Source organism: Fukomys damarensis, unplaced genomic scaffold (genome assembly GCF_012274545.1).
Source record: "Fukomys damarensis isolate Sample0158 unplaced genomic scaffold, DMR_v1.0_HiC HiC_scaffold_24, whole genome shotgun sequence".
In the NCBI taxonomy this organism is placed as follows: domain Eukaryota; kingdom Metazoa; phylum Chordata; class Mammalia; order Rodentia; family Bathyergidae; genus Fukomys; species Fukomys damarensis.
Window position 1 is genome coordinate 3398787 of NW_022900936.1, and position 11158 is coordinate 3409944.

At 62.5% G+C, this 11158-nt stretch overlaps 1 protein-coding gene across 1 annotated transcript in view; it reads right to left on the minus strand.

The window, feature by feature from the left end:
• Positions 1 to 10646, minus strand: part of Ripk4 (receptor interacting serine/threonine kinase 4) — an 11613-nt gene extending 967 nt beyond the window's left edge. The window contains exons 1-12 of the mRNA XM_019209344.1: positions 10636 to 10646; positions 10049 to 10091; positions 9799 to 9977; positions 9260 to 9424; positions 9079 to 9103; positions 8682 to 8948; positions 5836 to 5984; positions 4796 to 4845; positions 3272 to 3430; positions 2867 to 2970; positions 1895 to 2159; positions 3 to 538 (exon numbers count right to left, since the gene is read on the minus strand). Coding sequence (XP_019064889.1) covers positions 3 to 538; positions 1895 to 2159; positions 2867 to 2970; positions 3272 to 3430; positions 4796 to 4845; positions 5836 to 5984; positions 8682 to 8948; positions 9079 to 9103; positions 9260 to 9424; positions 9799 to 9977; positions 10049 to 10091; positions 10636 to 10646 — 1953 coding nt within the window. The remainder of the gene's footprint in view (positions 1 to 2; positions 539 to 1894; positions 2160 to 2866; positions 2971 to 3271; positions 3431 to 4795; positions 4846 to 5835; positions 5985 to 8681; positions 8949 to 9078; positions 9104 to 9259; positions 9425 to 9798; positions 9978 to 10048; positions 10092 to 10635) is intronic.
• Positions 10647 to 11158: the final 512 nt, after the last annotated feature.

Sequence of the window (11158 nt, forward strand, 5' to 3'; positions counted from 1 at the left end):
GCGGCGTAGTGCAGCGGCACCCAGGCGTCCTTGCCCTGCAGGCCCACGTCCACGCCACGGCGCAGCAAGGTGCGCACAATGCTCTCCTGGCCGTGCTGGCAGGCCACGTGCATGGGCGTGCGGCCCTCAAAGTCCACCTCATGCACAGACGCGTTTCTCTCCAGCAGTAGCCGCGTGCTGGCCTCGTCACCGTTTTGTGCCGCAAAGTGCAGGGCCGTCCACTGGTCCTCGTCTTTGGCGTTGACGCTGCTCTTCCGGGCCAGCAGCAACTCCACCACGGCCCGCGCCCTGCGCTCCACGGCCACGTGCAGCGGGGTGGAGCCCTTCCGGTTGGTCAGGTTGGGGTTGGCATTGTTGAGCAGCAGCCACTTGACGCACTCTTCCTGCCCGGCCTCCACCGCCAGGTGCAGCAGGCTGGCGCTGCCGTCCAGGACCAGGTCCACATCCTGCGGCTGGAGGATCTTCATCAGCCTGCTCGTGTCCCCCGACATGACGGCGTCCACCAGCTTTTTCTTCTGGATGTCCGTGGTGCCCAGATCTGCAGGAGAGGAGGGGCAAGGTCAGACGAGGTCACCCCTGCTCACTGGTTTGCGAGGCCCCGCTGGCAGGGTGTGTGGTGGCCCGTGCCCAGCAGGACCCCGGGCAGGGCCCTTGGATGTGCCAGCCTATGCTCCCCACAGAGCCCAGAGCGCCTGGCCCGCTCTGCTCATCTCTGACGCAGCTGGGAGAGCTCGGGTGGGATCTGAGGTGCTCTTCTGTCGATTTGCAAAATAATCATAGGAGGTGTTCCACGGGGTCGGAATTGGGTCGGGGGTACAAAATGCAGACCTCCATGCAGAGAGGGTGACAGCTGATGTCCTTCATTTATAAAGACGACAGCAAAAGCCCAGCCAGCACCCCTGTCTGCCTGCCTGCCTGTGCATGGCTCGGACCTGTGCCTGGAACTGGGAGGGGCCATCCAGTACCTCCTTCCCGGGGACAAAACGGGGGGCTCTTAGGATGAGCCCAGAGGATGGGACACAGAAGTAGGGCCACGCTGCCTGGCGTCCTGACCACAGGTGGGAGACGGCGGGAGGGCACAGAACTGCCAGTGGCCAGAAGAAGGGGTCCTCTCCCAGGAGAAGACCAGATGTCACCCCAGGGAAGGTTCTAGAACCCTCTGCTCTGTGCAAGGTTTCCAGCCTTCCTCAGCTTGGCCCAACTGTGCTCCGCAGCTATCTGGGGGCCCTCTGCCCCCATATCCCACCCAGGACGTCCCAACAGGGGGACCCCGACCCGACACACCCCGCCAAGCTAACAGCCTGTCCAGGGCCACCGGCACCGGCCTACCCTCATGCAGCCAGGTGGAAATACCATGCACCCTGTGCAGCCTCAGCTCGGGGATACGGCGGGGTCAGGGCTGCCCCAGGCTGCAGAGTGGGAGCCCAGTAGCCCCCATGCCCAGGGGCCAGACAGGTAAACCGCCTGCTAGGAACACCCACCAAGATGCACACAGGGACAGGACTGGTTGTGCCAGCTCAAAGAATCCCACAGTTCCCAAAAGCCAGGAGCCAGCACCCGTGGACAGCCCACCCGACAGGACACAGGCATCACAGGAGAGGGGAGGCTGTGTGTGCCCCGCACTGCCAGAGCACGGCGTGGGGCTGGCCGGGCCTCCAGGCGGGACTGCAGGCTCTGACCTGCAGACCTGAGGCTGACACAGGGCCCATTCCCTCCCACCCAGTGATGAGACAGCCTCGCAGCCGCCTCTGGATTCCAGCACAGTGACCACGCCACGGAACGCCAAGAAGTCCGCTAGAGAACAGGAATCAGCCGGGCGGCCGATCAGACTCCAACACGTGCCGCTGGCCACGCTGGCCACGCTGTCCCTGGCCCAGCGTCTCCCACTGCTCACCGCTTGTGGACGGCTCCCGCTCGAAGGACAGGGACAGCGACCCTCGGGAGGAGAAGGCGGAGTCCACAGACGACACGCCCGAGAGCCTCTTCCCACTGCCAGACGACTGCAGTTTGTGCTCGGAGCAGCTGCGGCTGAGCTCCTCCGGGCCCTCGAGGGTCTGCGGGACGCCAGAGTCCAGCTGTGACAGGAGCTCCGAGAGGCTGCAGTCGTTGTCAAAGGGCGGGGCAGAGGCGCGCTTGGGCCGCGGGGCTCCGGGCACAGCCTGCGTGACAGACAGTGAGGGCTGAGGGCTGGGGACTGGGCACAGGCACGATGGCCTCCTGGACGCTGCCTGCTCAGGGACCACACTTTCTAGACCAAAGGCAGAGCATGAAGAAGCTGCAGGGTGCAAGGGGGGCACCAGACCCTGACTGAGGACGACAGGGGAGCAGCCATGGGGCATCAGGCTGGGTCCCCTCTCCTCTGGGCCGAGGGGCTGGGCCCAGCCACAGGGACACCAGGTGACGACCCCACCAGCACACACGCCAGGCCTTCCAGCCGGGACTCGCTCTTCCTCCTGGTGCTGTCTCTGCCCACCCCTCCCCTCAGGAACTTGCCCTGTCGTGGTTGCCAGGTGTGCTAAGCCATGCACTGGCGGAGGCCTTTGCCCCACCCGGGCTCCAGTGCACTGTTCATCATGGCCTCCCGCACCCCTGCTGGGCTGTCACACCCACACACACCCCTTTCTGTTCAGGGGTACCACACGAACCCTGACTGTCTCCCTGGAGACGCTGCCACAGCAGGCCGGCGTGCAGCTCTGAGCCTCTGAAACCACCTCATGGCACTGCACAACAAACCACACAATTGCAAGGGTCCAGGTCCCCAGTGGGGGGCACAGAGCCACACTTGTGGCAGGAGCCAGCTGGCAGGCTGCCCAGGGTGCACAGGAAGGCACCGGACTGAGACCCCACGGCAAAGCCAGGGCCTTACCTCACTCCTGGGCTCTGCGGCGCTCTCCCCGCCCGGGTCTCGGGGCGTCTCCTTCACCTCCTCGTCCGGCTTCTCACAGAGGTCCTCAGTTTCCGAGGTGATTTCTATGGGAGAAAGCAGAGGTGCCCTGAGTGAGGGCCGTGCTGATACGGCAGACGGAGGCAGGGCCCCGCCAGCCCTACAATTTCTCTCGCACCCCAGGGCCTCCCTAGGAGTCAGGGTCTCTGCACTCAGAGCAGAGCCCCCTGGGGTCCCTGGAGATGTTGCGTCCTGCTCTGTGCCACTGCCGTGTGTTTGAAACACGATGACCGTGTTTGATTCCATCAGGGACACTGGAGGAGGGGAGCCCAGGCCGGGCCAGTGGGTGTCTCAGGAGAACTGGGGTGCTCGTGGGCTACAGCTCACCTTGGAAGCTGGGCCGCTCCCGCGGGTCCTCGTGCCAGCACCGCTGCATGAGGCGCAGGAGGCTGGCACAGGCGTGTGGCCGGGGCCTGCAGACGGGTGGCAGCTCCGGGCGGTGACCCTTCACCACCTTCACCATGATGTGCAGGATGTTCTTCTCATCTGTGGGAGAGACACCGTCGGGCATGTGTCCAGGGAGTGGGCACGGGATACCACCCGCCCAGGGCAAGCTTGGGCTCCCTTCAGCCTGGGGCCCAGGGCACAGCACGTTGCCCGCCATCCATCTCTGCCCGCAGGCGCAGACACCAGGCCCCACAGCCTGCTGCTGGCACTGTCTTGGCCACAGCCCTCTCCGGGTGACCCCAGCCAGACAGGTGCCCTTCCCTGTTTGGCCTGCACTGGGGGGTCCACAGTGACATCCGCCCCACTGCCCTATGTGGGGCTATGCTATTCCCATGGCAACCAACACTTCCAAGCCAGAAAGGCCTCTAATGACAGCCAGGTAAACACCTGGATGTGCTGCGCTGCCCGACAGGGACTGGAAGGCCCAGCAGAGATGCCCTGGGCTCCGCACTCAGCTGTTCCGCTCCAGGAGGCCGCCAGCCCCATCATCTGCACAGGCCCTGGGCTGTGGTGTGAAGACCCCAGACCCGCTGGTGCCCACCTGGCAGGTGGCTGGGTATAAAGGATCCACACTGCGGACTTCCGGAGTGGGGGAAGAGCAGGAGTGGGAAGGAGGCTGGATGACAGGGCAGAGCTCAGGGGGAGGTTGGGACCTAAACCTTTTCGTTCCTTTGGAGACAGTCTCACTTTGTAATGCAGACTAGCTCTGAACTCACTGTGTAGCTCAAGCTGGCCTCGAATTCACAGCAATCCTCCTGCCTCAGCCACCTGAGTGTTAGGATTATAGGCATGTATCATGCCCAGCTATTTTTTCTTCTTTGGGTTTTAAAAAAAATTAATTTCACCCAGGCGTGGTAGCGCATGACTATAATCCCAGCACTCGGGAGGCTGAGGCAGGAGGATCGCTGTGAGTTCGAGACCAGCCTGGGCTACATAGTGAGTTCCAGGTCAGTGTCAACTACATAGTGAGACCCTGTCTCAAAAAACCAAAAAAAAAAAAAAATTTTTCTCTTTCATTTCTTATGGGATTTTTACACTTCAAACTGCAAAATGATCCATGTATTAGTGGACCCTGTCAAAAAACCAAAAAAAAAAAAAAATTTTTCTCTTTCATTTCTTATGGGATTTTTACACTTCAAACTGCAAAATGATCCATGTATTTTACCACAAGGAGGGGAAAGCAGCACTAACAGATTCCCAGGGCCTTCATTGCCACCCTGGGACTCACGCTTGCCAGTGCCAAGACAAGGGCCTACAGTGAGGTGGCCGTGGGCCTCCTGGTCACATAGAGAGGACGCAGCACAGCAGGGCAGCCCCCACCCCGGGGACATTGCGGCCCCAGGGAGTGTGTACCACAGCAGGGCTGAGGACCTGAGCCCTGGGAGGCCGTGCCATGACACTCACCTGCAAAGGGCTTCTTCTGCGTCAGCACGCCCCAGATGACGATGGCGAAGCTGCAAGGGAACCAGTGTGTAAGCGCAGGGACAGCGCACAGGCTCACTGCCACCATGACAAAGCCACGGCCCAGAGGCCCTAGGCTTCCAAGGGGACGCGCTCCCCAGAGGCCAGCACAGCAGCCACACGGGCCCCACCGCCTTGCTCCGGGGAGACGGCCTGGCCCTGAGTTCCGTCTGCTCTCAGGCACCGGGCCCCTGCTGGCACCTCTGCTCCACCTCTGTGGGGCTGGGAGACACCAGGCCAGGCTCTGACCAAACCCCGTCCTGCCCTGTGCTCCCCGGGGTCACCAGGGAGCACTAGTCATGGGGCGTGGAGACATATATAAAGCACACATTTACTGCATGTGGGTAAAACACACGGAAGAAACACCGCCACCTGATATACATTCTTTTCAGAGCCCAGAAACCATCTCCCAGCCCTGGCTTCGCAGGGGCTGTGCCCAGAGCCCCAGAAGGCCCTTGAAAATTCCTTGAACACTGCAGGCTCAGAAGCTGGAACTCTGCTCCAAGCAGCATGGCATCTCGCTCTTCCCCGCTGCAAGCCGGGACACGTCCCCAGGGCCACCCCCAGCTCAAAGGCCAGCTCAGCACATGACAATGGCCACCGCCAAACCAGTCGGCCAGGTGGGTGACAGCAGACAGCAGGAGGGAGGGCCGGATGCTTCGGGGCCAGGCCAGCCCTGCACGGGTCAGGGCAGCGACGGGGCGCAGCCACATGCCCCTCCTCCTGCAGGCCTGTGTGATTCAAGGGACCGATGCCCCAGGCAGCGCTCTCTGGGCGCACAGGTCCTGCCAATTTCCCGGTGCAAAGCCGCTCACATAGCAGCCCACACACTTACGGGTCCGTGGGTTCCTCCCACACCCGGAAATGGAGCCCGGGTTACTTGGAAACAACAAAGGGCACGTGGCACGGTGGAGCGGCTTCTGTGTACCCGGCCCCGCTCTCCCACGGCAAACAGGCCTCCCACGGCCGGCCGGCAGACCCACCTGTACACATCGTGCTTGGTGTCAAAGAGCCGGCTCTTCTCCCTGATGCGCTCCGGAGGGAGGTAGGCGATGGTGCCGAACAGGCCGTCCACGCTGAGGTCGTGGGAGTGGGACAGCCCGGTGCACTTGGCCAGCCCGAAATCGGAAATCTACGACACGGCAGAGGGAGGCATCTGACCTGAGAGGCCATTCCGGGGCTGGGCTGACTCCCCTGAGCCCCACAGACTCAAAGTGCAGAGGGAGAGGAGCTGCAAAAGTGGGGAGAGGGGCACAGGCCGCCGCAGCCACCTGGGTGCAGGGAGGAAAGCAGCCGGGGCTCCAGCCTGGCAGACGGAGACGGTGCCGCCCGGAGCGGGTTATGCAAGCCCCCAGCTGGCCCGGCAAGTGGCAGCAGGCCCTTTAAAGGGCAGCAAACCCTCAGAAGCCTCGGCAAACAACACACACACCTTGCCGCCCTGGGCGTGCTCTGCTCTGCCCTGCCCGGCGTTTTGTGACCAGCAGACACTGGCTGGCTCCTTCCCCAAGCACACGGCAACCTCCTGCGGCAGTGCCCGGCCTCTCACGCACAGGGGGCTGGGATCCCGTGGCAAAGGTGTCTGCACCCGGGCTGGGGACGCCGAGGCCTCTCGGGGCAGCAGCACCTCCCCTCCTGATGCTCTGAGGCGTGGAGCCCAGCTCCTGCACGCTCGTGGGACTCCGGTCCCGAGGGCACGCGGCCCCTCGCCCTTCTCCAGTATCACAGGTGTGTGAGCCCTGCATCCCCTGCCGGGCTCCCCAGGAAACAGCGGAGTCAGGACCTGCTTCTGGCGGGCTGACCCCAGGAGGGAGCCCAGGGCCTGGTGCTGCCACAGGGAGCGAGAAGGCCCCGGCAGTCAGGCCCAGCCCTGGGCTCCACACTCGGGCTGGGAAGAGCAGGCTCCAGGCCTCACCAAGCCAGGCACCAGGTCTGGGTTCCCTAGGAAGGCAACTGCCTGGTCTCCAGGATGACACCACGGCCATCCTCAGTCCACAGCGAGACAGACAGCAGCTGCAACCCTACAAGCAAGCTCAGGCCCACAGGAAGTCACAGTTCGACAACCACCAGTCACCTGAAACACTTTAAATCCACAAAGGCAGGCAGGCTTGACCTGGGGACCCTGGTGCCCCGGCTTTCCCTGCCACGCGCCATGCCATCTCTCCTGTCACGGCCACAGTGACCCTCTGGAATACACTCGGACAAAGCACTGGTCACCAGGCACCAGGAGCTCAGACCCCGGGACACCTCGTCCCTCAAGCCCACACTCAGCAGCTCTGATGGCCACTGACCCCTCTCACTGCCGTCTGAGTCGGTAACCCCAAGACTTGTGACCCCCAAGTCGTGGCACTGCAGCAGCAGGAACAGAGAGGCGAGACGCATCAAGGGGCCCGTTGTGACCTTACAAAGAAGGACAACGGGCGGACGGCAGACTGCACACACGAACGCGGATGACTGCCAGCTCATGTTCAATTCGAGTCACCTCTGAGTCCACAGCGGGCTGAAGCCTGGCCCTCACACCAGGCTGCACCCCAGCACGTTTTACGTATTCGGTTGGTTAGGCAGTGGGATGGGTGCTGAAGCCAGGGCCGCAGTGCATGCCGGGCAAGGGCTCTCCCACTGCGCTCCATCCCCAGCCACCCCTTCTCAGTTTGAGACAGGGTCTAAGTTGCTAAATTGCCCAGGCTGGGCCTGACTTGTGATCCTCCTGTCTCAGCCTCCCAGAGTACAAGGATTCCAGGAGTGTGCTGGGTTAAAATCCGCATTTTAATGAGGCTACAGCTTTCTCTGACACAGAGCACTAGGCAGAGCAGCTGGCTGGGTGAAATTTCAGCTCTACGCACACCCGGTGTGGTGAGGCGGTGCGGCCCTGGGGCCCATCCGGCCTATATGCTCCAAGTTTGGTGCTCCCGAAAACGGTCCCCAGGAGGGGCACTGCTGGCTCTGTTTGCTGGGCAGCGTTTCTACGGCACTCACCAGGGAGATGTGTGCGCGGGAGCTCACTTTAATGTTTGGGTTTTTTTTGTATCTGGGATCAATCTCCGGCACTTGTGCTTGCAAGGCAGGCAGCAGAACCACTGAGCTAAGTCCCTGGCCCTAATGTTTTTGGGTTTTTTTTCCCAAGCTTCTGCTGCTGACTCAGAAGGGCATCGGGTGACTCAGCCTTTCCAGGGACCGCGCTGTGTCTCCACCTGGGGCAGGGGTCACTTCCTGCCTGGGGACCCCCTTCCTGGCCACTTGGCCCAGAACTGCCACTGAGCCAGTCCTTCTTAGCTGAGGCCTGGAGTGGACAGCAGGCACCAGGACTCCAGCACCATCTCCTCACCAGACAGCATTAAGCACCCGCTATGTGCCAGGGCCGGGTAGACGCCTAGCTGAGCAGCAACACCGTGGCCTGGAGAAGAGCTCTGGGGAACGGAGACAGGGCTAGCAGCCACCTCCCTGACCCCAGAAGACAGCACAGGCGAGAGCCACCACCGTGCCCAACTCTGGAGGCGGGGACAGCACCTAGGCAGTTCCTCACTCCTTAGGCAGCCCAGGGTGCCCAGGGAGGACAGACATCGGGAAGCCCCAGGGCCCCATCATGTGAGTAGACCCGGGACACCACCACAGCTCACGCCTGGTCACCTAATCCATGTCCCCAGCACCCCAACCCTCTGCTTCACTCCCAGGACAGAAAGTCCGCCATCTCGCCAGAATCTTACGGTGTGCAAACTTGAACTACAGTCCCGAGCCAAGAAACGGGTCCACAGGGCTGCACCCAGGGGCAGGACCAGCCAGGGCCAAGGGGCAGGGCAGCGGCACACACCCTCCTGGGAGCCCACGGCCCCACCTTGACGTGGTAGTGTGCGTCCAGCAGGATGTTGGCGGGCTTCAGGTCCAGGTGCAGCAGCGGAGGGGACATGCAGTGCAGGAAGTTCATGCCCACGGCCGTCTCATGCACGATGCGGAAGCGCAGGTCCCACGGCAGCGGCTCGGAAGCCAGCAGCCTCTCCAGCGAGCCCGTCTCCATGTACTCCATGACCAGGCCCACAGGCTCCCGGCAGATGCCGTACACCGGCAGGATGTAGCGGAACTTGGCCATCTCCATCTTCTTGGCCTCAGGTCGGGAAGCGCAGCCTCTCCAGCGAGCCCGTCTCCATGTACTCCATGACCAGGCCCACAGGCTCCCGGCAGATGCCGTACACCGGCAGGATGTAGCGGAACTTGGCCATCTCCATCTTCTTGGCCTCTTCCAGGAGCTCCAGGCGCTCCCTGAAAGAGTGCAGAGGCATGAGGGGTGTGGGGTGGTCAGGCCACCCTTGGGGCGCACGTGGGCCCCAGGGTTCCCCTGACGCCCAAAGCTAAGCACTGGGCCTTCCAGAGCCTGCTGACCCAGCTCTCCAAACCCCCGAATGGGGGGCGACTGACCAGTGCCTGGGGTGACTGCCACAGGGGTCAAAGCAGCAGAGGGGCGGCCATCGTGGGCCCCGTCTTCCCTGTGAGCCCCCCACTTCCCGGGCTCCAGTTATTCCCGGATGCACCCCCCGTGCGGTGGAAGGGCTGTGCTCCGGAGCAGGTGCAGCCAGCTGTTTTCTACAGAAGTAAAACACACGTGATGAAGCATGTGTCACATCGGCCATCACACGTGCGGGCACTGGCTCACACATCACACTCCCGACGCATGACTCCCCATCTCCACCCAGACGGATCCTTCCCCAGCCCCAGCCACCACCCTACTACCGCCTGCAAATCTGCCTAAACCAGGGCCTCACTCCTAGGCAGACCCAGACAGCATCCGTCTGGCCGGCTAATTCACCACGTGCGGCTCCAAGGGCTGCTGTGTCAGCACCCACCCTAACCGCATCCACTCGCAGGAGGATGAACAATGGAGACATACTCCTACTTCCTGTCCCTCCACCCATCTGCCACAACTGTTCCACCCCTGGCTCTTAGGAGTAATCCCGTACCTGTGCGCAAGCCAGGGTATGACGTCTGCTCCGACCCTGCTTTTACCGCTCGGCGATACACATCCAGCCGTGAGACTGCAGCCTGGGGCCCCACAGGTCTGCGTTTGCTGGAGGAGCGGCCAAGCCGCTGGCCACAGCTGCCTCCTGCCTGTGACCGAGCTTCCACAGGGACAGCTCCCCTACTTGTTTACTCCCGGGGCCTGAGGAGACCTTGAGGGGCCCCCAGTGGCAGGGACCTTCAGCCCCCCACGGAGGACTGCCAGCCCCGGCTGAGGTCACCCTCCTGGCGCGGCCTGTGTTTAGAGGAAAAGCACAGAAGGCCGGTCTGTATCCGTCAGGGTCAAAGTCCCAGCATGTACTGAGGGGAAGAGGCGAAATCCCACGAGGACCCGGGCCAGTGACTTTCCAAAACAGACATGCAGAAGTCAGCCCGGAAGCTGGCAGGACACACAGCAAACACCCAGGAAGCTGGCAGGAGTGTGGGTTCCCGGGCTGGCTTAAGAACGTGTTCCGCACTGGGAAATCTGCTTTCTAGTAACAACAGGCTACCTGAAGGGAACACCCAGGGCCACCCGAGAGCCCCGGTCTGCTCCATTTGGGAACTGGGTAGCTTGGGTGTCCCCACAGCCCTGCACCTTGCAGGCCCCAGGGCTCCCAATCAAGGGCTTTTCGGCTGCTGGGAAGCCACCCTGCACCCTCTGGTCTGCCTCAGAATCTGATTCTCTGCCAACAGTCATGGTTTGTACAGGTCCAACCTCAGCTCTGACTCTGGACCAGCTCCCTGGTAGTTAGGAATATTCCCCCACTCAGGAAGGAGCCCCGGATTCTACTGCTTACCAAATCCCCATACGGCCGATGGGGAGCAGCCCCCTACCAGCCCACTGGGCACGCACCGGGGTGCTGCTGGGGCTCAAGTAGAGACCCTGGCCTTAGGAACGGGAAACAGGCCTGGGATGAGTCACCGTGTCACTACTGACCCAAGGCGCCTTCAGTACAGCTTGTTCTCCTGGCATTCTGGCCAAAGGACCAAACGGAAAGATCCGCACAAGAGGGCAGTGCTGGCCTGGGAATGCCCTGCCCACGCCCCAGCAGCCCGGAGCCCACCCGGACCTAGGCCCTCCTGAGCACCTCGGGGAGCGCTGCGCGCTGTCCTTCCCCAGCCTGCTGACCACAGCCCTGTTCCTGACTCAGCCAGCTTCTTAAGAGAGAGGAGCTGGAAGCCTGGCCCACAGACCAAGGCTCTGGAGGAGGAGGAAGTGACATCTCCAGGGAGTCTTCTCCCCCTGGTCGCCCGCCTGAGGACCTCACTGTCACCGGAGTCCCCAGAACAAGGCCGCCTACTCCAAGCACCTGCCGCCAC